The sequence below is a fragment of the Rhipicephalus sanguineus genome, chromosome 5 (assembly GCF_013339695.2).
Source record: "Rhipicephalus sanguineus isolate Rsan-2018 chromosome 5, BIME_Rsan_1.4, whole genome shotgun sequence".
Lineage (NCBI taxonomy): Eukaryota > Metazoa > Arthropoda > Arachnida > Ixodida > Ixodidae > Rhipicephalus > Rhipicephalus sanguineus.
In genome coordinates, this window is record NC_051180.1 from 128,373,541 (window position 1) to 128,401,285 (window position 27,745).

Consider the following 27,745-nt stretch of genomic DNA (forward strand, 5'->3'; position numbering starts at 1 on the left):
GGCACTATAGCACTACCATCTACGTAGGGCCATTTTCTCATGTACGTCATTCCCTCATTCTCTAAAGCGCGCGCCCGCGAGAGGAAGGGCAAGCAGCGTTCACCTTGAAATTTGACCCATTTCCGCGGCGCGTAGCGTTGCAAATTTTGGCAGACGTGATCGTGAACGTTCAGTGTATGCATTGCGCTCGTTAGCTCAAAATTGTCAAACCTGGTGAGGGGCCCTTTAATCTGGAAACTATCATTATCATGAACCAGCACGTGCTTAACGTGCTCTTTTCCGGAGCGCGGTAGGCGTTCCTGAGGTAAGGTATAGCCAGAGACGGAGCGCTACGACGCTCGCCGACGCGAGCCAGCGTTGACGCGTGTTTAGTTTGTAGCAGATCTACAGCCAGTATGGACGGACGGGGGGGCGGGGTCTTGCCCCCCTCGCCCCCTGGAAATAGTGATGGAGGCGCGTATTTTACCAAACGTAAATAATGAAAAAAAGATTCCGCAGATCCAACGCCTTGTGGGAATCGGTTTCGTTTGAAGAGAGAGAGAGTGATTCGTGAAAGAAATGAAAAGGGGCGCTATTTTCTGCCTCCCGTCGCGGGGGCACGGCTCAGCGCCCGTTTGAAGCTGTCGGCGAGTAATTGAAGCTGTCGGCGAGTAATTGTCTATGCTGCTTTTCTTTTTTGGGGGGGCTTTCAGCCAAGAGTTACGAGGTGGATCGACATGTTTTTGTAAGTGTAGTATTGGTGTGTACATCGTGGGCTTACCAGGAACGTCGACTACGCTGGCGTTTAAAGGGTAACTTACGGTCGACGTAACGTAAGCACTCACGTGAGAGCACAGACGTCAGTATTATCGAAATGAAATGCACTTTACGGTGGGATGATGTGAATATTATATGTAACTTTTGTTAGCGTATTCATCCAGGATCGAGCAACGCTAGAATATAGCTTGGTGAATCATAGTAACACAAATGTAATGTTTATACTAAACTGCTATAAAAGCGGAGCCAATGCTGGAACCACAATTGTCGTTAATCCGACATGACGCCTGTATCATAGGAGTATACATTTGTGCTGTTTATTGCTTCGTTATAAAATTAGATGGCCAGGACTGCAACTACACTTGAAGTTTCACCGACATTACGCCCGCATAGGGCCTTTTTACGAAGCGCTTTCAAGACCTGGCGTGGCTTTGTGGTAGTATAGCTGACTGCCACGCAGAATGCTTGGGTTCGATTCCTACTGGGATCCTTGTTTTTATTCTTTGCATTCGAAATGTGAACGCTGCCGATGTCGGTCTTTCCTATAGCACTCGTATTTAAGTTCCCAATGTCAGTTCTCGCCGTTCCTGAGTATAAACTGTCAATCACCTGTGGCGCATACCCGCATACCGCGGCCCGTGGTATACGGGTATGTGCCACACGTGTCTGGAGGAAAGGGTTTGACGACGTAGGTGATAGGATTTTCATGTTATTCATGTCGCGACCACACAGTCATATTCGTCAAACCGTCTTACCCTCCCAAGCCAACTTTGGTCTGCACCAAGCGAAGGAGGCGTTCACGAGAGCACCCAGAAGTAGATAGATAGATAGATAGATAGATAGATAAATAGAAGTCTCTAGGCTCTATTTAGCAGGCAGACAGAGGTACTTTTCTCGTCTCGTCTTGGGCCTCTTTCTTCACGCCCAGCCGCAGCCCGATTCTCTAAACCCTGGGCCGCAGTCGCATACATTCTCTATTTAGCCCACTGCGGAAACGTTGCGGCTAATGCTTGGCGCTACTAATCTGAATGACGCGGCTTCAATTCCTGGCCACGGAGGCTGCATTTTGGCGGGAAGGAAATGTCGAATACACTCGCATGCTTAGTTTCATGTGCAGGTTAAATAACCCCATGTGTTCAAATTTATTCCGTAGTCACCCAGCCCGGCGTGCCTTATAAACATGTGGTCGTTTTGGCATTTCATAACCCAGAATTTAATACTAAGTTTAAACAGATACGTCGGTCCACATAGTAAGCATTGCGGAAGCACTAAAAAAATACTTGCTGAACACATGCAAACTTCTCAGCATAATGTCTATTCCTGCAGCCGTCTTCACTACGGCTTGTTTTTCAGAGCCTCGGTTTAATTGAATCTTTTTTTCTCTCTTCGGTCCTTTGATACCAGGTCGGGGAAGTATCGAAGATACGTGTATCTGAGATGTTCTCTTAGACACTCTTTGGGTATCCAATAATAATAATTGTCAGAGTTTTACGTCCCAAACCCACGATATGATTATGAGGGACGCCGTAGTGGAAGGCTCCGGAAATTTTGACCATCTCGTGCTCTTTAACGTGCACCCAAATCTAAGTACACGGGCCTGTAGCATTTCACCTCTATCAAAATGCAGCTGTCGCGTCCGGGATTCGTCGATCCCGCGACCTTCGGTTCAGCAGTCGAGCACCATAACCACTAGACCATTGCGGCGGGTCTTTGGGTATCTTGTATCGTATCTCGATACATTTGTAAAGTATCTTTTCCCAGCACTGTTTGGTACACATTCGAGTGCCTTGCTTTTAGCAATATTTAAAATTATGTCAGGAGGGATGACGTAAATGATTCGCTCCTATTTTCAAGTCGCACAAACGCGAATTATTGTCGAAGTACTTTAAGTGCATTTTTCTTTTCAGCCTTTGAGAAAACCCGTATGAGTAGGCTCTAAAGACTGTTGTGTTGCCACGCACCCAGAAGAACATTAGGAAACTGCTTTTGCCGTTATTGCTAGCTGACCAAAATTAGTCATATTGCAGCATTCACTTACTGACCTGCCACGCGATGTTAGTTCTTGACGCCTTGTTCAGGTGAATAAAAACAGCTGTTGTGACAAAGATCACCACACGACAATGACTTTCTACACTTACGTGTCGATTAAGCCATGGACATATACTCGGTTATTTAAGCAGAATTTTCACGTTCGTTACATCCTTTACAATAAAATAACCAATTTTAGCAGCAATTTTGTCCCTGATCTGTCACTGTGACTTAAAAAGGCAAGCCAAAGCTAAAGGGCAACCTAGGCGCGCAAGAACAGCGTTCGAGATGCACCGAATAGTACAATTTTCAGGTTTTTTTGTAGTTACTTCTAGTTGTAACATCTACTAACATATATATAATTCAGAAAACATCCTAACGAACACGCGCTTGAGAAAATACGAAACAATTCCACGTCATACTTCAAAAGCTTCTTTTTTAAGATGATAGGGCCAATATTTTCGCATGCGCACTTATATTGGGGTATGAAAAAAAACCTTATATTCCAGGAGGTACAAGTATTTGTTTTGCGTAGGCGTTGTTCCATGTCAAAGTATACCCCAGAATAGCTCCTCTTAATGTGTACACAGGACGCCAAATGAGAAAATCTAATGCGGTCAGACGTCTCGCTTGAAATGCTCACTTCAAAGTCACTCTCGCATGGATCCTTAAAGCAGTGAGGTACAATGCTGTCTTTATTTCTCTCTTTCTCACTGAAGCAACCGCGGCAAGGCAAGGAGGTCATTCATACGGAATGCAACACCGAAGGGTGCCGGCAGCTGCGACTCTTCCTAGAGTCCACTGTCAACAGGTCGGTCGATCCATGCCGCGACTTCTTCAGCTTCACCTGTGCAGCACCACTGAAGAAGGAAAGGATGTCCCAGGTGAGTCACTATACTTAAGCTGTACATAAAATTGCACCCTTTCATTCAGTTTAGTCACTGGGCAAAAACGTTCGCCACCTCTCGAAAGGGGTGTCCTTTTCCGAGGAGGTTCATCGAATTCTAACATTCAAACAGTTAGTAAGCGTATACATAGAAATTCGCTCGCAGCATTAGCGCTGTATGTAAATTTTAGGAGCTGGCTCGCCAGGTTCTTAAGCTGGGGCGAAGTCCCGCGCCGTAACCTGCATTCATCCATTCATAGTGTCGTGGAACGCAAAGAGGAACGCTACGCGCGTCGTGTCTTCCCTCTAGCCTCACAGAGCGAGCGGGGAACGCGGTCCACAGCCAGGCGAGCGTCGGACAGCTATATTTAGGCCACTTAGTCGTGTGCGTCTCGAGGGCAGTTTTCAAATTGAAAGAACATTAGGAGCGTTGGGTCTGCAAGTGTCGACAATGGAGAATCAGGTGCTCTCAGATATTTCTTGTATATATACTTCATTAATGTGTATATAATTGTGAATTGCGTATATAGTTCATCAAAATTGTAAATTAAACATTGTGTATATATTTATATATAAGAACCTGTGTCACGTGTTCATATGATAGTAGAGGACTTGTACGGAATATTCACGGGTTGTCCCGGTCTTCTCCGAGCCAGCTCCTCAATCCTCATTCACTTCGTGGATATGGCGTGATTTTTTTTTTGTACATAAGTAGAACTTCAAGAAAGCACAGCTTGGACTAGTGACGCCAGGCTGCAACCAACAAGGGACCTAGCGTTTGAACTAAATTTTTCTAAGTTTTTGCTAGTAATGCCATGGTTTTGGTAGAGATGTTAAGTTTTTGCTAGTATTACTAAGTATTTTTAGGCTTGGCTAACCTTCTCTTCTTTCGGTGGGTTCCCAAGACTTCGCACGTGTCACGTCGCTTTGTCGGGAACATGTCACCTGAGTAGCTGTGGCGTGATGTTGTGATTTTAACGCGATAGCGTTAAAGAGCTCGTATCGCAGAAATTCCGCCGTCGGCGTCGGCACCGTTGGTTGTGAGCGAAAAATCATCATCTTGTCCGTGACCGAAAAATCGAAAAAGCTGCAAATAAAATAAATAACAAAAATGTTGTGCCCGAGTGGGAATCGAACCCAGGCCGTCTGCGTGGCAAGCAGGTGTTCTACCACACAGCCACGCCTCTGCTTGGAGCTGCGCTGAAAGTAACTTCTATGCTTCCCAAAAATACGCGTCCTGTATACAGGTGTCACAGTACGAGATGTAATATTGCAGTAATATTGCGTGGTACAAGCGTACATTGCCATCGGGCGTCACACCACGTCAATATCATAGCGACTTGGTGGTTTAAAGACAGCCACCCATCACAAAAGGCACCCAAATTATTGCGCGTATTCCCTTAAGACCACGTAGTGGGTGCATCGCAGCTTCGAAAAAGGTTCTCGCGCATAATTGCTCCTGGTTTAAAGCATGCTACCCATTACATAAGGCACACACCTTATTGCGCGCATCCTGTTAAACACTCGTAGTGTTCGATGTGCGCACTAGGGGCAGGATATTGCTATCGCGTTCAACTCTTAAAGGAGAAGCTTAAGCGTCCCCCAATTTTAGTCATGAGACTAGCTGTTCCAGGATTCCTGGCGGGGACATGTCGCGAGATAAGTGATTTTAACGCGATAGCGTTAAAGAGCTCGTATTGCAGAAATTGCGCTGTCGGCGTCGGGGCCGTTGGTTGTGAGCGAAAAATCATCATCATGTCCGTGACCGAAAAATCGAAAAAGCTGCAAATAAAATAAATAATAAAAATGTTGGGTCCGAATGAGAATCGAACCCAGGCCGTCTGCGTGGCAAGCAGGTGTTCTACCACACAGCCACGCCTCTGCTTGGAGCTGCACTGAAAGTAACTTTCATGCTTCCCAAAAATACGCTTAGTACGAGATGTAATATCGCAGTAGTATTGCGTGGTACAAGTGTACATTGCCCCATAGGGCGTCACACCATGCCAATATCATAACGCCTTCGTGGTTTAAAGACAGCCACCCATTACAAAAGGCGCACACATTAGTGCGCGTATTCCCTTAAGACCACGTAGTGGGTGCATCGCAACTTCGAAGAAGTTTCTCGCGCATAATTGCTCCTGGTTTAAAGCATGCTACCCATTACATAAGGCACACGCCTTAGTGGGCGCATTCTGTTAAACCCTCGTAGTGTTCGAACTGCGCAGTAGGAACAGAATATCGCTATCGCGTTCAGCTCTTAAAGGCGAAGCTTAAGCGTCCCCGAATTTTTAGTCACGTCACTGGCTGTTACATGATGTCACTGAGTTACGTGATGTTACGTAATTTTAGTCGCGTGACGTTACATGATTTTAATCGCATGACTAGATGTTACGTGGTTCTGGCCTGAACATATCACGTGACTCGCTGACACGTGATCTTTGTCGCATGACTAGATGTTACGGGATGTTACGTGATCTTTGGTCACATGACTAGTTGTTACGTGATGTTACGTGATCTTTAGTCGCAAGATTAGTCCTTACGTGAGGTTACGTGATTGTAGTCACGGGACTATACGTTACGTGATCTTGTGCGATTTTAGTCAAGTGAATAGTCGTCACGTGACGTCACGTCGCTTTTGTGAGGTAATATACTCGCACATCATAGTTTTAATGCGATAGCGGTAAAGAGCTCCTTTCCCAGAAATTCCGGTGTCGGCGTCGTTGGTTGTCAGCGAAAAATCAGCGCTGTCCGTGACCGTAAAATTAAGAAAGATGAAAATGAAATAAATGGTAAAAGTCTTCGGTTTGAGTGAGAAACGAACACATGCCTTCCGCGTGGCAAGCAGGTGTAATACCACCTGGGGAGATTGCGGAAGGACGGAAGGAAGAACATGTCATACAGTACAAGCAGAAAATTCCACTCTTAACAGCGAAGCTGTTTTAGGCTTGGGGTAAGTCCGCTGTACGCAAACACTCAGGCGTGTATGCGCCACAGGAATTGGGCACGCCGCATTACGAGCACAGCAGGTGCGAGGGAAAGCGAGGGCATTAGAGGGAGAGAGCGGAGCGTAGCGTGATGGAGAGAGGTGAGGAAGGAGGTTGGAGCCTGGGGTGGGAGAGAGTAAAACCTAGCAAAACGAGGAGTGCTGAGGCAAGGACTCGGCAAGAGGGACGGAGGCGAGCGTTAAGCGAAAACTCTGCGCGGCGGAGTGGGGAGGAGGAAGGAAAGAGAGGAGAGGATCGGGGAAGCCGACAGAAAGTGGAGAATAATTAAATAAAACGCAATCAAATTGCGAGGCGCGCTTTGAACCCGGGTACCCACGGTGCGAAGGCGAGCGTCGTAACCACTGACTATCCAGGTGCGTTAGCTGAACCAGCATTTATGGGAACCGTATGACAGCTTTGCTACGGGCGAGAGAGCGAGAAAAAGATAGAGAGAAAGAGAAAGAAAGAATGAAAGACATAAAGAAAGAGAAACAGATGCAGATCGAAAGAAAGAAATAGATAGAGAGATAAAGAAAGAGAAAGAAAGCAGATCATCGCCATATATAGTATAGTATAGCAAAGGGGCGTGGTGGCCGGGCTAGCTGACCGCGACTGCGAGCAGGATTTCGGCCGAAAGCGGGACAAAACATTGTCCCGCAAGCAGGTTGGAGGAACAGCGGGACACCAGCCGCAAAACCGGGATATGTCCCGCCTAAATCGGGACGTCTTGCCACTTCAATATACATACAGTAACCAAGTGCTTATTGTACTGCCATTTCTGCTTTGGGTACATTGAGTTTCGGTATAATTTATGCCGCCATGTTTGTTTGCGCACTACATTATATAGAATCCATTGCACGAACTATGCCCCCGCTTTAGTCGCACGCAAGGTGCACTTTGTGCGAGTTTGGTTAAGCTCATTTCATTTTTTTTCTCGTTTATTCCGAAGAGTATTTCTTCCAAAGGGCCACATTCGCTCATTCCATTCTTGTTATGCCTGTAAATGCAGAGTTTCAGGAAAAACTCGAAACTTACAATCAATAAGCAACGCTCTTATCACGCTCGGAACATTGAGTTAAAAAGGCTGTCAACTTGGCTGGGTGGTGATGCATTCACATTCACGAAAGTGTTTGCCCCTTTTACTTTTTTTAACGGTGAACTTTCCTCACACGTTACTGCGTAGCACCCTACGGATGCGCGTCTTGCAACGCACGTACGTTATGGAAATACAACGTGCATTTCGCCATATTTGTTGTAAAATATGGCGGCATAAATTGGTGGCATAATGGCGCCCTGTATTTGTTGTAAAATGCTAGAGCACATAATTGCATCGCACATATACAATCATCTAGAATCAAATAACTTTTTTTTCACCAATCAGCACGGGTTCAGGAGAGGCTTTTCATGTGAGACACAGCTTTTAGAATTCACAACTGACTTGCATTTTGACATGGACCGTCACATACAGATTGATAGCATTTTTCTCGATTTTTCGAAGGCATTCGACCGTGTAGCCCACTGCCGCCTGATTTCAAAGTTAACTGCCCTAAAATTGGATTCACAGTCACTAACATGGCTTCGGAACTTTCTTTCAAATCGCCAGCAGTTTACAATAGTTAATAATCTTCCGTCTCCCATATGCTATGTTACCTCCGGCGTACCGCAAGGTAGCGTTCTCGGGCCGCTACTATTTTTAATATATATAAATGACCTCCCTAATAACCTAGCGTCCCATGTGCGATTGTTCGCAGATGATTGCATTATATACCGCCCTATTACCGGCCCCGATGACCATCACATTCTCCAGAACGATCTTCAGCTTATTTTTAATTGGTGTAAAACTTGGTTGATGACCCTTAATTCATCTAAATGCAAAGTAGTCTCTTTTACTCGTAAACACTTAGTCTCAAATTTTTCTTATCACATTAATAATCCAATTTCTCCTGCCACCACATACAAGTACTTAGGAATTCATCTGACGTCAAACCTTTCCTGGAATCTTCACGTTACAACCATATGTGCTAACGCTTCAAAGTCACTGGGGTACGTACGTCGAAACTTGAGAAATTCTCCCTCCAATATTCGCAAGCTAGCTTTTCAGACATTTGTTCGCCCGCAGCTGGAATATGCCTCTCCAATATGGTCACCCCATCATAACAACTTAATCAGTTTATTAGAATCAGTACAAAATAGGGCAGCTAGGTTTATCTCCAATAACTATAGTTACAAATCCAGCATCTCACGAATAAAACATGATAGTTCACTTCCACTCCTCAGTACTCGTCGGGACTTTGCACTCTTGTCATTGTTTCACAAATACGTCTATGCTGGTAAAAAACCTTTCTTGCGACTTGAAGTTTCATCTTGCACATCTCGCAGATTACATAATCACCTCAGTTTCACTCGCATGTACGGAAGCACTCATGCATTCAATTCGTCGGCACTTCCTCGTGCCATTCGGCTGTGGAATGCACTTCCCGATTCCATTGTGTCCGAAAAAAATATCGATAAATTTCGTCAACTCATCATTTCACATTCCTCCGCATAACCTCGACAAAATGTATAACGCCTTCTTTTTTTTCTCGTTGTGTGTGTTTTATTAGCTCTCTTATGTATGACTTGGTTATTTCTTCTTGCTCGTTCATTGTACTCATATGTTTTTGTTTTTTTTTACTGTGCATTACCTGCGCGTGTACGAAATGTGTCAGTTGGCGTTTCTCTAAATTGTATTAATTATTTATACCGTTGAAATACTCTTTTTCTCTTTTCGCCTCTACAGTTATTGTTAGCCATTATTTGAATGTGTTTAAAAAAGGATATGTGTGCTTTGAGCCATCTCATCCTGTATATGTATTCATTATATGTGATCATTTATTTTTTGTGATGCCCCCCTTACCCAATGCCTCTAACGAGGCCTGTAAGGAATCTTTAAATAAATAAATAAATATAAATATACAACAATATTCTGCTGCTTCTGAGCGTATGCTAGTTCTTTCTCCACGGTGTCGACTGTTGGTGGTTTATAGTGATGTGCGATTGTCGCTTGGGCTTTCGTAAAGCTAAGGCTGTAGCCATTTAAAGCTACGGTTCTTGCCATATCCGAGCTTCGTGTGGAACCGCGCGTGCCCTCAGAAGGCTGTTTGGCGTAGCGCACACCCACAAGGACACACACACACACACACACACACACACACACACACACACACACACACACACACACACACACACACACACACACACACACACACACACACACACACGCACGCACGCACGCACGCACGCACGCACGCACGCACACACACACACACACACACACACACACACACACACACACACACACACACAGCGCTATCTTTCAACTAATGGTCATTATATCTTTCAACCATTAGTTGAAAGATAGCGCTGTGTGTGTGTGTGTGTCCTTCTTTTGTCCTTGTGGGTGTGCGCTACGCCAAACAGTCTCATGGATCATAACCAACTAGCCCAACAAAGCGCCTTGAGCGACCTCAGAAGGCGTTTGGGTCATGTCGTGAACGGTTCGTCGGCTCAGGCTGACCTGCCTTCACAGGGTTCCCGTAAAATATTTTATTTAGTTCGCAACTCCGCCCCCCCCCCCTCTTTGTAGAACAGTGCGCCGATAAGCTTTTTTTAGAAGGAGATCCACCTAAGCAGGAGAAGCTCCAGAATTTCTTAGATCGCGCCCTCAACGAAATGCAACCACCGCTCTCTGCACTTCAACTTGCGACCTAGAAGTACGACACCATAGCCAGGCAAGAGACTACCAAAATAATTAACTAGTCTATTATTCTTAATGAGATATAATACAGCGCATCAGATTTATACAGTTGAGACCCCAGAACTCTAGAACTCAAAGTGAGTTGTCGAAGGGGTCCCTGTGCCCCGCCACGGTGGTCTAGTGTTTATGGCGCTCGACTGCTGACCCGAAGGTCGCGGGATCGAATCCCGGCCGCGGCGGCTGCATTTTCGATGGAGGCGAAAATGTTTGAGGCCCGTGTACTTAGATTTAGGTGCACGTTAAAGAACCCCAGGTGGTCGAAATTTCCGGAGCCCTCCACTACGGCGTCTCTCATAATCATATCGTGGTTTTGGGACGTTAAACCCCAGATATTATTATTATTAGAAGGGGTCCCTGTGACAGTGTTATTCCTGTCCGCGTAACAACAACTTATAGATAGGCGCGCACGTTTAAAAAAGTGAAAAGTTATACAATACCTAAAGGAAAACTATACAAAACGTAAAAGGAAGCATTAAAAAAACATGTTTCATCCTTCTGTCATAGGAATCGCTATAACACGAAAGTGAAACTTTTCTTTACAGACGTATATATAGTTAAGCGTTTCTTGGGCATTCTTTCGACCCAACGGCGAAGGAATGAATGCTATAGCAACAAATTGTAATGTCACGCGAAGAACTGCAAGCAGCTCGAAGCTAGCAACGCGCTGCTCAAGCAGAAAGGACGCACGGAACGAACATACACAAGATGAGCGCGAACTTTCACAGTTGTAACCTATTTTTGACTGAGCAGCGCGCTCCTTTCGCAAAAGCGGCCGCTGCAGCGAGCGAAGTGACCTTCGTGCTCTCAACGCAAACTTGCGGTGAGAGCACAAGGCGTACAAACCATAGCCATCAAGAGATAAGCGCGCCCACGAGCGACCACGCCCTGTAGAGGCGCGCACTCATCGCGACGCGTGGGGCGTCGATCTTTAAAGCGCGCTCTTCGAGTCTTTCGCGCCATCTCGCTAGTGATAACAAAAACACGCTGATGTACCAGCGATCTCGGTGTACCGCCACCGGCAAATGGTGTATATAAATAGCCCGCCGTTAGCATGGCGAAGAACGTGCCGTCTGTGGCCTAATCATTTCGCGCCGCGCGCTGCGGAGCGAGGGGTCGTAAGTTCGATTCCCGGTGACGAAATTTTCGTCCCATTTCTTTTTTGCTATCTGTCAGTCTTTATATTTTAGAACGTCATATCCGTGACGGAAATACGTAAGTGGAGCCGTGGTGGACCACGGCATAAAACACTTTCATGTTAAAGAGATACAAGGTCAAACATTGCACAATACTTAAAAGGTGACCAACTTTCTGTCAGTTTATGAATACTACAGGAAGTACCGGCGCAGTGACTTGGAAAAGTACTGAATTGCTGATGATGAAGGGATATCTTCAGGAAGTGTATGTCAAAGACTGGTTGCAGTATTTGTAAAGGAAAATCGGCCATATCATCGTACGGCCGTAACGTGTTACACTTGCACCTTTCTCCGCCAATTTCACCATCGTTTCGCTTGCAGATGAGCGATGACGTGCAAGCTAAGGTCGCTGCCATGGTGACCGCTGCTGACGTTTCCGCTAGAGGCCAGAGCGCTTTCGAAAAGGCCGTGGCCACCTACCGGGCATGTGTGTCGCTCTACTCTCAAAACCGGTCCGAGGCCGAGGAGCTGCACGGCTTCCTATCACGGCTCGGGCTCGATGTCGCGGAGCCCAACAGCAACCTCGACCCGCTCGATGCCATCGTTCAGCTTAACCTGGCCTGGAACTTGGCGGCAATAGTGGCTATCAATGAGGCCAGTGGCTCCAGGCTCGACTACCCTCACGAGGCGAGTACATAGAGTAGGCGCATTTTGCTACCAAGCGCTTCACCTCTCCCCATAGCACGCAAGACACGAGAACAAGCATTTTTCTCGTAGGTACGACACTCTACCAAAGTCATCATCAAATGTGTATTGCTTTAGTGTGAAAGTAGGACGTTTCGCCTGGCTATGGCGCTTCACCAGAACACAGCGTGGTGTGTTTGGGTAAAGAGCAACCGCCACCTTCATGTACCACGTTTATACGAGGGAAATTCATGTGAAATCAAAAGCGATTATTCGAAAGATAAGGTAAGCTGTTCAAGAAAGATCGACTTTCATAGCCTCCCAGATGGAGCATAACTTGCGTGCGACCAGTTGCCAGAAGGAAAAATGAGGAGCGGGAGACACCATAAGGGTATGCATGTTAAAGAAAAAAATATTAAGAAAGACCTCCCTGAAAACAAAGTATTAAGTAAGACATGCTTAATGGATTTCCATATAACTTTGCGAGTATGTTTAAGAAAATTATGGCACTTATAAAAAGTCTTTGCGCATGTGTGCTGTTTGCTTGCTACAAGGTGTGATGGTCTTAGGAACGCTTGCCGGGTGCTTCTGCGACATGAAATAGCGGTGATTTTGGCAAGGCTAGTAGTAGTCCATAGAAATTTGTGTATGTGTGTTTGTGTATGTGTGTGTATGTGCGTGCGCGCGTGCGTGTGTGTGTATGTGCGTGCGTGTGTGTGTGTGCGTGTGTGTGTGTGTGTGTGTGTGTTTGTGTCGAAATCTTTGCCGAAGGCGAAGAAACGTTGCGCAGTGTTTATTCACTCTACACATGACGAAGGGTTTGCGCCGCGCGTTAAAGCCAAGAAAGTCTTCATGCTGACGTCATATAATGAAGTCGCAGATTGTAGTGATATGTGACGTCATGCTGACGTCATGTGGTGACGTCACCACGTGATGATGATTTTGCATCACTCGTGTTGTCCCCGACGCCGACGGTCAATTTACGCGTTTGATGAGGCACCTAAGGCTTTCGCCTTAAAAAGTTAGCCTTGTCGTCAATGCAAGGTGCTTAGTTGTAGTCTTAAAGGCGTAAACGGCGTTTTGTAAACCTCTCTAGAACTGCTATTCGTCTTCATACCATTTCCTTCCGATCTTGGGGAACATGTCCACAGTAGTTTATACTATACGACTTTGTATATATTGAAGCTGTGGTTGGTTTCAAGCATAGAGTGAAAGCAACGGTCGGTGCTGCAGCGGAAATTCCGGACAGTTAGCCAATACAAATATTCCTGTCACACAACAAAAATTCATGAGACGTTTGTAAGACGTTTATACTGTGGTAAACTCGCCTCATGGGCCGTACATAGTAGCTACGAACTCGCGTTTTCTCCTTTTCAGATGTGTTTTAGTACGGCCGAAACCGAGTGGTATGCGGAACGTCAAGAGCGTGTCACGAACAAAACGTACGAGAAGTTCGTCGAGCAGAATCTGCGATTTCTCTTGCCAACTGAAGATACGTCCTATATCGAGGAGATTGAAGGAAACATCACCAGCACAGAAACAAAAGGTGAGCTAGGAAATGGTCAAGGACAAGAAGCTTTTCCAAACAGAAAACTAAAGTAGCAACCGAGTAATATGCCATCCTATATGGGAAGTCATCGAAACAACTGCTTACTTCAGCAATCTTGCAAGCTTGATAGAACAAGTTTTATCAAATTCGACACCTTCCCGATGCGAGCCTTAGCGTAACGAAGGACTTGCCGTGGTATCTCAGTGGCTTAGTGGCTGAGGACGTGGGTTCGATCCCCGCTCATGGCCGAAGCGAAATCCAAGTACACTCGTGTACCTCAAGTAGCAGTTTAATGAAACCTAGGAGGTCAAAATTAATTCGTAGTCCCCCTCTACAGCGTACCTCATAATCATATCGTCGGTCTGGCATGTAAGACCTCGGAATCGAATTTAATTTATCGATAACTAAGAACCGTTCAGATTCTCATAGCCAAAAATGGTGTAAATCGGGATTATTAATAGATCTCTACGGTTTTTTTGCTCACTGTAAGCTTAGCGTCATTTTACTTTACATTGTGTGAGAACCTGTCTTCGAAGCATCACTGGACAGTGCTGTTTTTGGTGAAGGTGATGAACATATGAAAGTATGAGTGTTATTGAAAAAGTAAGGACCGTCTGGTCCCAAAAAACAAATATTTGTTAGTTAAAGTTTTCTTATTCGCGGGTTTAGTTTAGCACAAACGTACTTCAATTTTCTACATAATCACCGTGAACGTCTAAGCACTTTTCGTACCGTTGTATCAGTTTCTTTACTCCCTCTACCTAGAAGTTCGCCGTCAGGAAATTCTTTGCTGTTTGAGTTAATGATCCACCTTGCACACACTTTGTGTCCGAGCTTTTGAGTTATAATCATGCAAATTGTAGTTCGGCCGACAAGGGGAAATTCATCCGACAGACCACTAACTGTCATTTCTCCATGTAATCGCAATTCTCAGTCCATTTGTAGACCTCAGTCATTGGTCTGGATTCTGGGCCTGCCACTTCGCTCTTAGTCGTGCACATTTTTGCGGCCATTTGTGAAGTCTCGACACCATTTTCTGACCTTTGCTTCTCTCATCACTTCAGGTACATAAATTAAGCCCAACTCTCCATAAATTTGAGTAGCTGATGATCCTGCATGCAAAAACCGAATCACAGCTCGCACTTCACAACAGGTGGGAGGAACGATTTTCGCAGACATTGTCGTTTGCATTCCCCGACAAGTAGACGACTACTGAGTCAGAACAATAACTTCAATACCTTCGCAAAGAATTCACAGATGGCGCTGCAGAAATAAATTTTTATTCTGACGTGTAAACATCTAAATATTAGCAAACGGCCCTTACTTTTTGAATACCCCTCGTATTTTAACTTGTCCCGCGGCAAGAAAGCGGCGGCCACCACTTTACCACTGTACTCACTGCGGCTTCTATGTGTCGGTGTATTCTTCGCGCAATTTCGGTTTTATGCCCCTACAGCACCATATTATTACAGTGGGGAGCGGCGGAAAGGCCCAACATGACTGTGATACCCGAACCGTCAATAGCACAACCAAGCACAACTATTATTCCTTATCTGTAAATCACATGTGAAGACGCTTAACTCTGTAGCTCGCAATAAAAATTTTCAAGTAATATTGATACACCCGTATAGGCAGTGTCAGACTTGGGCGTGAAATGAAGATTTTACGATTTCCGTATTCGAATATATTTGAAGAAATCTGAAAACACGTACATAAGACAACGTCTGGACCGATTTGCATACGGCATGTTGCGCTTCAAAGATAAATATCTGGTCTCGTCACTGTAAAAGCAGAATTTCTTTTAGTGCTTACAAACCGCTGATCGCTTTGTAGACACTAATATTTGTCCCTACAAATCACTGATCGTCAAATGTTTACAGTGGGAATGCGCTGTGAGGGCTCTCAACGAAGGCATTATCAGGGCCACTATAGCTTAATATTATTGTTGCACTGAAAACAGCGCGCCCTCACTGCTGTGTCGGCAACATAACCTTAATATCCGCACTGTTTCTTTTCAGTTGTGAACTATCTCTTGGACCAGTTTGAAGCGGCAAGTGACAACGACACTCCCCAGTTCCTTATTCGCGTAATGGACGTGCCCAAATATCTGAACAACGTCGTTACTGCTGGTGAGTTTCTTCCACTAAGTTGCCCAGTATTTTGGAAGACGAATATTGCGTACTTCAGTTAGAATGCCATGTAATCCAATTGTCGTGGCGGTATTAAAAGCGTGGTCATAATTTTTTTTTTCAATGTGTCAAACCGTTGCATCCGAGCAGGAACATCATCGCTTCCTGTTTTCTTGCTTCATTGCTTCGCTTTTTTCCTTATCAGATGATGACGACACAGCACCAACGACGGGACAAGTGAAAGAACTAGCAGGAGAAAGCGCTAACTACCGATTGATTTTACAGCGAAAGCTGTTATGAGATCATTTCACCGGCCGTTTTTGGCGCCGTAGTTGTCCGCCGCCGCCGCCGCCGCCGCCGCCGCTGCCGCCGCCGCCGCCGCCGGTGTCCGTAACCAGTATCGCTCGAAATAAGAAAAAAAAAACGAAATAAGAAAAAAAACTCCAGAATGGAACGAGGTTCGAACCTGGGCCCTCTGCGTGGGAGCCCAGTATTCAACCTCTGAGCCATGCCGGTGCTTGGAACTGCTTTGCAAAAAGGTCCTACACAGGCTTCATGTCGGAAAGGAACCACATTAGCATATGCGATATAGCGTGGTAGAAGAGTAAAATAAGCACCAAGCGTCGCGCAACGCGAATTCTGTAACCAGGCGTCACACAATGCGAATTGCGCAACGAGTAGGTTGTTGAATGCTTCCAACCCATTACAAAGGGCTCTGCCATAATTCTTCATCGTCATCAGGCACAGCATCAACAAAGTGGGCATAATGCCTTACATGCGTTTAGCAGGTACCAACGCTCTCCGTAGAATGACGAAAAATGGCACAGTGCCTGCTGCACAACTTCTCAAATATTACATGGTTTGTAGCGTAGTGGGTTCATCGCAAGTGCACTTGTATTGGTTGCCAAGGAAGCCCATAAGTGCATGATCCACTTCCTCGGGGTCTCAGTAAAATTACAATGATTTATAGCGTAGTGGGTTCCTCGCAAGTGCACTTGTATTGGTTGCCAAGGAAGCCCATAAGCGCGTGATCCATTTCCTTGGGGTCTCAGTAAAGTTCTTCCCCCCCCCCGTCTCTCTCCCACGTCAACGTATGTTATACAGCATGACGGGAGCGGGAAATAGCGACCGGACGTCACCCAATGCAAATTGCATAACTGGTGGGCCGTTTAAAGATTCCAACCCATTACAAAGGGCTGAGCCATAATTCTTCATCGTCATCAGTCGTCGCGTCAACAAAGTGCACATAATGCCTTATAGACGTGTAGCTGGTGCCTCGCTTCTCCGCAGAATGACGAATAATGGCTTAGTAGGTGCTTCCCAACTTCACAAAAATTGTGATTTATGGCGTAGTGGGTACCTTTCTAGTGCACTCGTATTGTAGCCCCAAGAGAGCTTAACGAGCTCTTGAAACGCCACTCTTCCAGCTTTCGCTGTGACTGCGCTGCGGTTTCAGCGCAGGCCTGGCGTTTTTTTTATTGTAAATAGCACAGTACTGCACCTAAGGAAGAAGGAGTAAAAAAAACAACAAAATACCGGCGCAACGTTATATCTGGCGACACGACAGCAAATTTTGTTGCCTTTTGTTTTCTCTGCATATTATATATTGTATCATTTCCAATAAAAATATAAGTTCCTAGTCAACCCATTGCCCTGTTAGTTCTTCCAGCTTTCCTGTCGTTTGCACTGTTTAGCGATACTCTACAGTCGCCCAAAGATTTAACTATCGTGTGCGCGCGGGGACTTTTCTGTACGTAAAGCGGTATTCAGTCGGGGGACAAATGTTCGGGGGATAAAGGCGGAATCTAGTGACGTCTGCTCGCGAGGAGAACTCTCCACAAATGTCCCCCACTCACATGGACGAGGCGAACGGAGGGGGAGACCAGTGTTACTAGACTACTCTGGTGGCTTGTACCACCCGTTTGACGAACTGCTGACGACGAGCTGCAGACGACCATGCAGCTGCAGACTGGACACCCACTGCCGCTCTCTGCAGGAGCAAGTGCAACAATGTGGCCAAACAAGAGCCCGAAATTCCGCTATATCCCCCACCGCCGGGGGATCGTTTGTCCTGTCGGGGAAAAGGTCCCCGTCTCCTCCGAGGAGTCGTGGGGGGGTCGCGCCTACTCACTAATCTGTGACGACGTGGTCACGTGATCCGCAATACCCCCGTTTCCCCCGCCGAGTTCTCCCTCGTGTGAATACCCCTTAAGCGTCGTATAGGGGATGCAAGTTGCAAACAGGATGAGTGTAAGCGCGTGACCGCAAGGCGCGCTCAGCTGGACCCGTCGTCTGCTAGCTGTTCCGCCTTAAGGACGTCAACCCATATATTAGCGTTCTTTAAGCGAATTCATTCTAAAAAGACAGGGCATGCAAACACGGACATAAGAAGTCTGGACAACACAAACGCCGACTAACACTGAAGAGAAGCACAACGGCGGAAAAGAAAGAAGGCACGAAAACTTATCTGCGCATGCCCATGCAATAGGCGAACTTATCAATCCGGCACGCGCGGGGGTCTACGTGAAAGAAAACTGTTAAGACATATTATGTCATATTTATGTAAGTTAATCGACGGTTGGCTCACGCATGCGCTACCACATTTCTCGATATGTCATGCCTCAATCATCAGACGCGTTTCTTCATTTGTATGCCGGTACAACCCTGCGCATTCATCGACTGTTGACGTACACTTACACTCTGACAATGTAAAGGTAGATTAGAAGGTGAGCCTCCGTTTAGCGATCTCTTATGTTCCAATTACCTCTGGTTAATGCAGCGGCCCGTCTGTCCTGCGTAGAGGCGGCCGCAGCTGAAAGGGACATTACTTAAATATCCGGGGCATGACGGCGACGGTGACGGCAAAAATCCGCCGATAGTTTCCATGTAATTGCTATCGCAATAAAAACATGGTTGATCCCTCCGTAATAGGAGTCGGTATTACACGAAAGTAAAACCTGTCCTTGTAGAAGTAGTTGAACGTTTTACTATACATAGATGTAAGAGAGCGTGCTCACTGCATATTGGCGTTTGGCAGATATAGCAGTGTCTAATGTGGATGCAGCCACGTTGACGCTTGGTGGCAGATCTCCATCCAGCCGGCTAACATCCATGATCAACGATTAAACAAACATTTGTGGTAGCTGTAATAATTACCGGCTAGAGCGTAATCAGGCAAAGCGATGTGACAGCCAGAAGAGCTTCGGCTAAGGTCACCATCCCGCGGCATGTTAAACAGTAAACAGAACACCACAGCCCAGCCGGACTAGAGGAAAATGCAACGTGAAGGCTATGGTCATGATACTCTCCTTCACTTCACCGCTCTAGATACAAAGTGTTAGATATAAAAGACGCGTTTGTAAGACCTCCAGAGTGTGTGATGGTGGCGCAGTGGATAGCGTGCCCGGCATCAGTTGTCGGGGACCGATAGGTCGTGGGTTCGGCTGCCGTTGATGGAACTTTTCTTTTTGTGTGCAGAGCATTGGGAGGCTATGGTTAAACGCCACAGCGACCAAGCCTACCGTATGGACGACCAGTTGGCCATGGAGCCACTTGTAGCCAGGCTTACGGTGTTCCTGCTCACCCAACTCGAGAGCGCCGACTTTGTGCGCCTGATATCGTGGAGCGCGCTGCGCCAGCTCGTACCTTACGCCGACGGCATGGCTCACGGAGGAACGCTGAAAGAGATCCGCGACCTGTGTTACGACGAAGTTACCGACGTGCTTGAGCCGGCACTCACGTCCAAGTACATCTACAAAAGTGAGCGCGCCCTCCATTCCTACACATCCCTTCATATTGGATACGGGAACTACGCGATAAGAAAGGAAATAGAGCACAGTGCGAGCGCGAACTATCATGTAGCTTATTTAAAAAAAAACTGATATTACAGCAATACCTTGAGACCTCCAGGTACAAACTCAGAAAACAACATCGTGCATGCGTTTGACCTTGTAGCTCAGCTACGTCAGTGTCCTCGTCCTACTCCTTGCACGTGCGTCGTCATAGCAACAGACATGCGCAGTGTCGGTTTGTCCTCCTCTATAGCACTCCCCCCTCAGTCTGTTGGCGAGAGCAGTAAGCCGGCGGGCGCGTGCATCAAGATCTCAACTCCTGTCACGGGATTCCAGCGCCGGCTATACGAAGAGAGATGTGGACAACGTGCCGCTTCATGCCGCATGGGGGCGCTGACACACTGAACACCGCGGCGGCATGCTTTGCGTGGTAGTGGCTGCTATGCACAACAATCTTGTTTTAACCGCGTTCTAGCGTCACACTTCTTTTATTATTTGCGCACTGTCTCTTCCGCTTCGTGACCACTAGGCGGCGCCTGGGAAGACAACGAGTATAAATATGAGCTTTTCCTGAAATTGTCTACTTGAATGTTTCTTTGTGTCGCCTGTTCCTTTGTCCTCGTGTTGTTCACGCATCCAGTATGAATCATTGTCAACTTGCCCAGCTATCAAGTTCTTGATATCGATTACCGCTTTATTGTGCAAATGGCAGCTCGCACTTGCTGAACTAAATATATATTGTAGCGAAGCGTTCGTAGTCGGTAATGGGTCGTCCTCTCTAGCGCCTTCTAGTGGGTCGCCTCTTCTCTGAGAGCATGCACCTCGTGCAGAGAGTCGGCCCCGCTTTTGACTGTCGCCGTCGCCGAGTGCCCGCTAATAAACGTCTTGACAATTTGGTGGAGAGTGTTGTGCCCTTTCAACAACTACGGTCCGCATTCGATGCCCTTGGAGCTTCGATCCCGTACCGTGCCTGCTACCATGACTCAAGACGCCGCCCAGCAAACGCCTCCTCTTGCGCCGACGCCATGTCCAGGTGTCCCCCGCATCCGCGACCCTCCTGTCTTCACCGGCGCGGATGGCACCGACGTCGAGGACTGGCTCGCGATCTACGAGCGTGTGAGCGTCCCCGATAAATGGGACGAGGCAGGCAAACTGAGCAACCTCGTTTTCTACCTCGCGGGTGTGGCCGGCCTATGGTACAACAACCACGCATCCGATTTCGCTACGTGGTCGGCTTTCAAGACCGCCATCATCGACGTGTTTGGCCGCCCTGCCGTTCGCAAGCTGCAAGCCGAACAGCGTTTACGTGAACGAGCCCAGCAGGCCGGCGAATCTTTCACGAGCTACATTGAAGACGTGCTCGACTTGTGCAAGAAAGCCAATGCGACAATGTCTGAGTCCGACAAGATCCGGAACGTTATGAAAGGCATCGACGACGATGCCTTCACCATGCTGCTTGCCAAAAACCCTCGCACTGTGGCAGAGGTCATCACACTGTGCCAAAGTTACGAGGAGCTGCGCCGGCAGCGGCTGATGACGCGTCAACCTCCATCACGCGACGCCGATCTCGCTGGCTTGTCGGCCACGTCGGACCACTCCGTCTTGCTCGCCGAGATCAAGTCCTTCGTGCGCGAGGAAATTGCCCGCCAGTTTTCTCTACTGGCCTTCGCTCAACCACAGCATGTTGAGCAGCCGTCGACCACACTGCCGCCTCCCCTACGCCGGGCAATCGAGCAGGAAATCGCGGAGGTCATGCCGGAATACCACCAGCCCCCTCCAGCGCCTGCGCCTCTCAGTTACGCGCAAGTTGCAGCCAGGCCACCCCCAGCGCTCTCTGTGGTGCCCCCGCTAACTTACGCCGGGGCCGTCGCCAGGCCTCAGGCCTTCGAAGCGAGTGTGCCGGCTGCCTATGCCGACGTCATTCATACGCCTCGACTGCAGACCACCATGCAGTCATATCAGCCGTCGCCCCGTGCCTCACGTCCTGCGACATGGATGGGACCTAGTTCGGCAAGCCGATGGCGCACTGCCGACAACCGCCCCATCTGCTTTGCGTGCGGTTGGGCCGGTCACGTCGCCCGCTATTGCAACCGCGTGCAGCCGCCTCGAGTCGGATCAACCGTCACCAACCAGTCCAGCCGCCCGTATTACGACCCGCCGCCGCCTATGTCGCCGACGTCACGCCCAGCTTCATCTACCCGCCGTTCACCGTCCCCACGACGCCGATCACTGTCACCGATGCGGCCTCGTCCGGTCGCACGAGAACAGGAAAACTAGTCGTCGCAGTCCAAGAGGCAAGGGCTGCGACGCTATCGAACTGCCAAAGCCCTCAGCAAAGCCCATCAAACGTAGTAGACGTGTTTGTAGATGGTGTGCGCACATCGGCCCTTGTAGACACTGGAGCTGCTGTATCCGTTATGGACGCTAAATTTAGCCGACTACTACGAAAAGTGACGACGCCACTTTCCGGGCTCTCCCTCCGTACAGCCAGCGCCCAAAGTATTCACCCGACAGCGGTGTGCACCGCCCGTGTCATGATTCAGGACGGTCTGTACGCCGTCGAATTCATCATAATTTGTTCATGCTCCCACGACGTCATCCTGGGATGGGATTTTCTCGCACGTCACGACGCCGTAATTCGGTGCGCACCAGCCGAAATAGAGCTCTCACCATTCCCAGATTTGACGCCGGCGGACAGTCTACCGGCTGCGACCAAGGTACTCGTCAAAGACGACACCACACTTCCTGCAAACTCGTCAACGGAGGCGGAAATCTGCAAGTACCGTATCGAATGACCTTCCGTGAGCCTTCGCTCGTGCGTGTGTTGCAATACTGCTGGTAGAACAAACGTCTCTAAATTCTGAAGCGCCAGCGAAGCAATCCTTAATGTTGTTTGCGATCTGTTGCGTGCAGTCTATCTGTGTGCGTATGTGTCGTTCTATATTTTGCTAATTTTACTCCCGCGTGTGCCCTTCACTTGCACTAACACAGCACTGACACCTGACGTGTTTCGAGAGGCGACGTACATGGGCTTCCGCGTGCGCCACAGCATAATGAAAACCGTCGGTGAGTCGAGCTGGCTGCCACCTGAAGCCAGAAATGCTGCGCGCAGAAAGGCCGAAGCCATGAGACTGATCATCGCATTCCCACTCAACCTGACGCGCCTGTCAGCGCTGGAGCGCCTTTACGCCGATTTGCCAGACGTTCCATTGACAGGTATGTCTTGCGTTAACTCTTTGACCGCAGCAATTGACGGCGATATGTTTTACTCTAGTAGCAAATAGCATTGTACTGCTGTTGTGCAACACAGGCGAGCATACTAAGCACGCTATGATACTTGGCACGTGTCTTGTGAACACGTCTGCATCAGTTCTATTCAGTAAAAACGCAATACTTGCTCTGTCTATGATGTGCATGCCCTGAGCATGCACTTTCGCGTCAAACAAAATGGCACTCCTGCGTGTTGGCGTTAAACACATGTAGTGCTATGAGCCGCATTTAATTGCTGCGCGAAATGTCAGCATTCCAACGGGCACCATGGTGACGATCAAGTCGCCGTATTGTAGTGACCACATTTCACTACAATGTTGTAGTGATCATGTTGTAGTGATGCATATTTCGTAGATTGCATGTCATTCTTCAGCTAATTCACAGGTAGTAACTTGGAGATCATTACAGGTGCATGTATGTCGCACAAATCCATCTTAAGATCATACGCTAAAGATAATCGCATTGAACTGCTGCGGTGATGGAACACAACATAGAAAGCTTGTACTTCGCCAATATTTCTTTGGTTTCCTACGTAAATGACTTCTGCGCTGAGAAATGTTCAACTCGGTGTTTCTTTGAGCGCATTTATATAATTAAGCGTAAATATAAATGCCGATTTTATCACATGAATGTTTTGCGACAGACACCTCTGCAGACAAAAAGGACGCCCACGGTACCGGCCGGAGCTACGTCTTGTCGTGGTTGAACGCAAGCCGGTTTCAGCGGCGCGTTGCAATCCGAAACCCGACAGAGATATTCTTCTGGTTGGGCACAGTGAACGCGCAGCACACGTACTCTACCAACACCGTCAACCTGGCGGGCGCCCTACTCGAACCTGTGATCTACTACCACGGCGCACCTGCCGCGTACAACTACGGAGGCCTTGGACAGGTATGTCGAAGCGAGGCAACAACTGAGCAGGCCTAGCCGGACTTCTCAAGGTATGGGGCTCAACACAGCGCGCGTGTTTTGATGCACTGCGTGAAAACCACTGAAACGCAATCTTCTGTGCCGCTGAAATGCAAACATTAGTATACTTAATGACTACAAGCTATTGCCTGAGAACGTCGGGAGCTCGAAATGTTAAGTACTTAAGACTGAGACATCCGCATTTATCGCCTGTATCGCCGCATTTATCGCCTGTGCGGCATGAGTTGGACTACACATGGATCTGAGTGATCGGGCCACTCTCGAATGATCCAAGGCCAAATATTTTTTTCTTAAGTACGCGCCTATAAGGCTGTTGGTGTACGTCTAGATCTTGTAATGCGATGTCGGGTATAACACGGTCCTAAAAAAAAAAAAAAAAAAAAAAAAACGAAAGACGGCACAGGGTGATGCGCAAACAAACAATTTACTTTTATTTCGAGCATGGACAGACTTATGTACAGAGTCGAAAAAGAATGTAGGAACACGGTAAATGAGGGAAAAAGATCAGTAATCGAAAAACGGTAGACGATAATAAAAGAAGGCATATCAGCCTCCCGGTCAAAGAACGCCTCCTTTTTCGTGCTCCTCCTTTTTTTTTTTTGAATCTGCACATAAGTCTGTCCATGCTCGAAATAAAGTAGGTTGTTAGATTGCGCATCACCCTGTGTTATCTTTCGTTTCCTTCGGTCCGTGTCATACTTGGCAGCGCATTACAAGGTGAACACGCGCCTATCCCCGGCCGCAAAATGCTTCTGTCGAGAAAATGTTCTTTGCAAAGAGCCCTTCTCTAGCAAGTTTCACTGACAGTAACGAACTCGGGACGAACGAGACGCCTTAGCACTATTAGCTGAGTACAACTCTTCATGTGTAAACGCATGGCTCCGGGGACACCTCTTGCTCGAGAGCTTGTCGTCTTTTGCTGAATATATTTAGGTTGTACACTAGCGGCGCTTTCGTTTCGTCTTACAAAAGAAAACAAGTGTAATTCTCGGGCTAACTGGAGAGCTGATCACAACAGAGAAGCAAGGAGTTCAAAGAACAGGATTACATCGTAGCAAGTAGGATAGGTGGCGCTGCATGGTGCCATTATTTGCCGCACGTGGCGCACCAGAAGCAGCCGTATGCTCTGATGGACGTCGTGGTGGACTTATGTTGTGGTGGACCTGCAAATGCAAACGCACGCACACAAGTTGACGTCGTGTCAATACTCTTAGTAAGCTTAATACGCGGCACGAATTCGATCTGTGCAGTGAAGCTGTCACCGTACCTGGTGGTTAACAAAGAAAACAATGTCATGTGTTAAAATAAGGGTTAACCAGGTTTCATATTCTTTTTTTAAAATTTATTAACGTGACTTCAGCAAGAAGACATGATTGGATACCGATATCGACAGGTAATTAGCACTCGACGGCCTAGTGCGTTTGTATAGTCACCGTACTAAAATGCAAGTTTTGTTGCGACTTTAAGGAAGGGAGTGATGAAACGCCATAAACTGCCTACAGCTGCGTTTTCATGTCAGTTAATTACATGGCACAATCCAACCGGGCAAAAGCGACAGGCTCGGCCATGTTCAGTTCAGTTGATTGTTTTGCTTCGTAACAATGTGTTCATAACATAGTGATGTGTTCTCACACAGAGGCCAACTCCAGTAGCAGCAAAAGTGAAATACATCATTGTTCTGAGTACTCGTGCATCAACACCACCTGTTAAAACGTTTTCTGGAGCTGCGGTTTCTATGATTGTTTGGAGAGAAGAACCGCGTAGAGTTGGTATAGAACTCCTCACATGATACAAGTCAGGCTGTTATTGCTTTGCCATACTTCTATGACGGACTTAGTCATGAGCGCAATACTGTTGCCGTTAAGTGGATACGTCCTGCCGTGAGAAGAAGACTCTAAAGATTGGTCTCTTTATCGAATGCAACGACGCAGTTAATGGGCCACGAAATGATGCACGGCTTCGACGTGACCGGAAGACTGTACGATGAGCACGGCGCGAAAAGCGACTGGTGGCCCAAGGAGAGCACGAAAATATACACAGAAGAGACGTCGTGCCTGCGATCTCTCCATCGACAGGTAAACTCCATTCTAGAACAACGTCGCGCTCGTCAGAAGGTTAATAATGTAATCATATCTGGGGTTTAACGTCCCGAAACCCCGATATGATTATGAGGGACGCCGTAGTGGAGGGCTCCGGAAATCTCGACCACCTGGGGTTCCTTAACGTGCACCTAAATCAAAGTACACGGGGCTCGAACATTTTAGCCTCCATTGAAAATGAAGTCGCCGCGGCCGGGATTCGATCCCGCAACCTTCGTGTCAGCAGTCGAGCGCCATAACCACTAGACCACCGTAGTGAGGCCGTCAGAATGTTCGCGCCTCTCGGTAAATGTGCTAACGTAACTGCGCCTGTCGGCTTCCGCAGTCGTTGCCACTGCTTCAGTAAAACGTGTGTAAAAGCATTCTAAGTGAGCATCTACGACAGGCGGTCTCAGAAATGTGCAATCAATGATCAGTTATCATTTGGGGTCGCGGGATATATCGGCACTTGGCACTAAAACTGCAATCGACTGGTGTTGAGCGAAATGAAATCAGAATGTTTCACCCGCTCTTAAAGTGGAAAGGGAAGAGGGGAAGCTTTGTCACTGATATGACGAGGTGTTCCAGTTGGTCGCTATTCCCATTTCCAAATCTCCGTTGGATGGTTACTGAAAGAAAAGACGGCGTTAAATGGCACGGGACAGCTCACACATTGCAGTTGGATTTAGTATTTTAACGCATGCTGTCCTGACTGCATTTGCAGTACGTACAATGCCGCCGTAGTGTGCTGATATCAATCACACGTGCGAATTAAAGGCGCGTGCATTTGCACAAAAATTTGCACGAATCATGTTCTAGCAAATGCTTACCGCGTGTGCGCACCGCGATCCCTCCAGGCACTCAAGAAACGCTCACTTACGCTGGATCCAATGGACTCGGAAGACCTGGCCGACGACATGGGTGTGCGCGTGGCCTTCAACGCCCTTCGGAATATCACGGCTGTATCCGAGAAGACGAACAGTGGCAAAGTGGCGGGCTTCTCCGAACTCCAGCTGTTCTTCCTCGGCCACTGCGCCAAGATGTGCGATCCCAAAGTGCCACCGCGCGAACGGGACAGAGCCAAGCCGTACGCACCGAACTGGGCCCGTTGCGTGGTTCCGCTGATGAACATGCGAGAGTTCGCGGACGCGTTTCAGTGCGCGAATGGCACCTTAATGAACCCTGAACGTAAATGCGAGTTCTGGTAGGAAGCTCTAAGCTGGTGGGCTGACCGCGCCCCTATCACTATCTTCGCGAATTTATTCTGCGCTTCATAGTGTGCGCTGTAAGTTCTTTCGTGCGGCCCATAATATACGTCAGTTTGCTATTGCTCCTTTGAGCGCACTTGTTTCTTCCGCGACTTTCTGGAGATCTCAATTCCTAACACGCGTCGCGGAAGGTTATGCCTGCTGACTGAGTCGGCGCTTTATTCGCGATTCGAGTCACCGCTTGGTGCTATGTTTCTATCTACCCATCAATCAGTCGGTCCGTATATTTAGCTTCCTATGCCCTGAACCTTTTGTGGTCGTTAAAGGGAAGCTGAAGTGGTTTTAAAATTCGGTAAAACTTTGTTGTTAACAAGGAGCAACATTATTGTCAACGATGGCGTAATTTTTTTCGCTCTTGTGGCGGCAGGAGCGTTAAAATACGCGAAAGAAAGTTTCATCTTGCTCCACACACGCGAACGCGCCAAATGTGCGGGCGTGGAAACGAACTAACCGGAACTACATC

General features: G+C 47.6%; 1 protein-coding gene across 1 annotated transcript in view; it reads left to right on the forward strand.

Annotated features, from left to right (window-relative positions):
- The window catches only part of LOC119394960 (endothelin-converting enzyme 1-like), a 40,281-nt gene extending 12,796 nt beyond the window's left edge, over positions 1-27,485 (forward strand). Inside the window, exons 5-13 of the mRNA XM_037662256.2 lie at positions 3,504-3,668; positions 11,965-12,270; positions 13,645-13,813; positions 15,835-15,945; positions 19,423-19,704; positions 22,728-22,952; positions 23,650-23,897; positions 25,868-26,011; positions 26,872-27,485. Coding sequence (XP_037518184.1) covers positions 3,504-3,668; positions 11,965-12,270; positions 13,645-13,813; positions 15,835-15,945; positions 19,423-19,704; positions 22,728-22,952; positions 23,650-23,897; positions 25,868-26,011; positions 26,872-27,222 — 2,001 coding nt within the window. The 3' untranslated portion in view covers positions 27,223-27,485. The remainder of the gene's footprint in view (positions 1-3,503; positions 3,669-11,964; positions 12,271-13,644; positions 13,814-15,834; positions 15,946-19,422; positions 19,705-22,727; positions 22,953-23,649; positions 23,898-25,867; positions 26,012-26,871) is intronic.
- Positions 27,486-27,745: the final 260 nt, after the last annotated feature.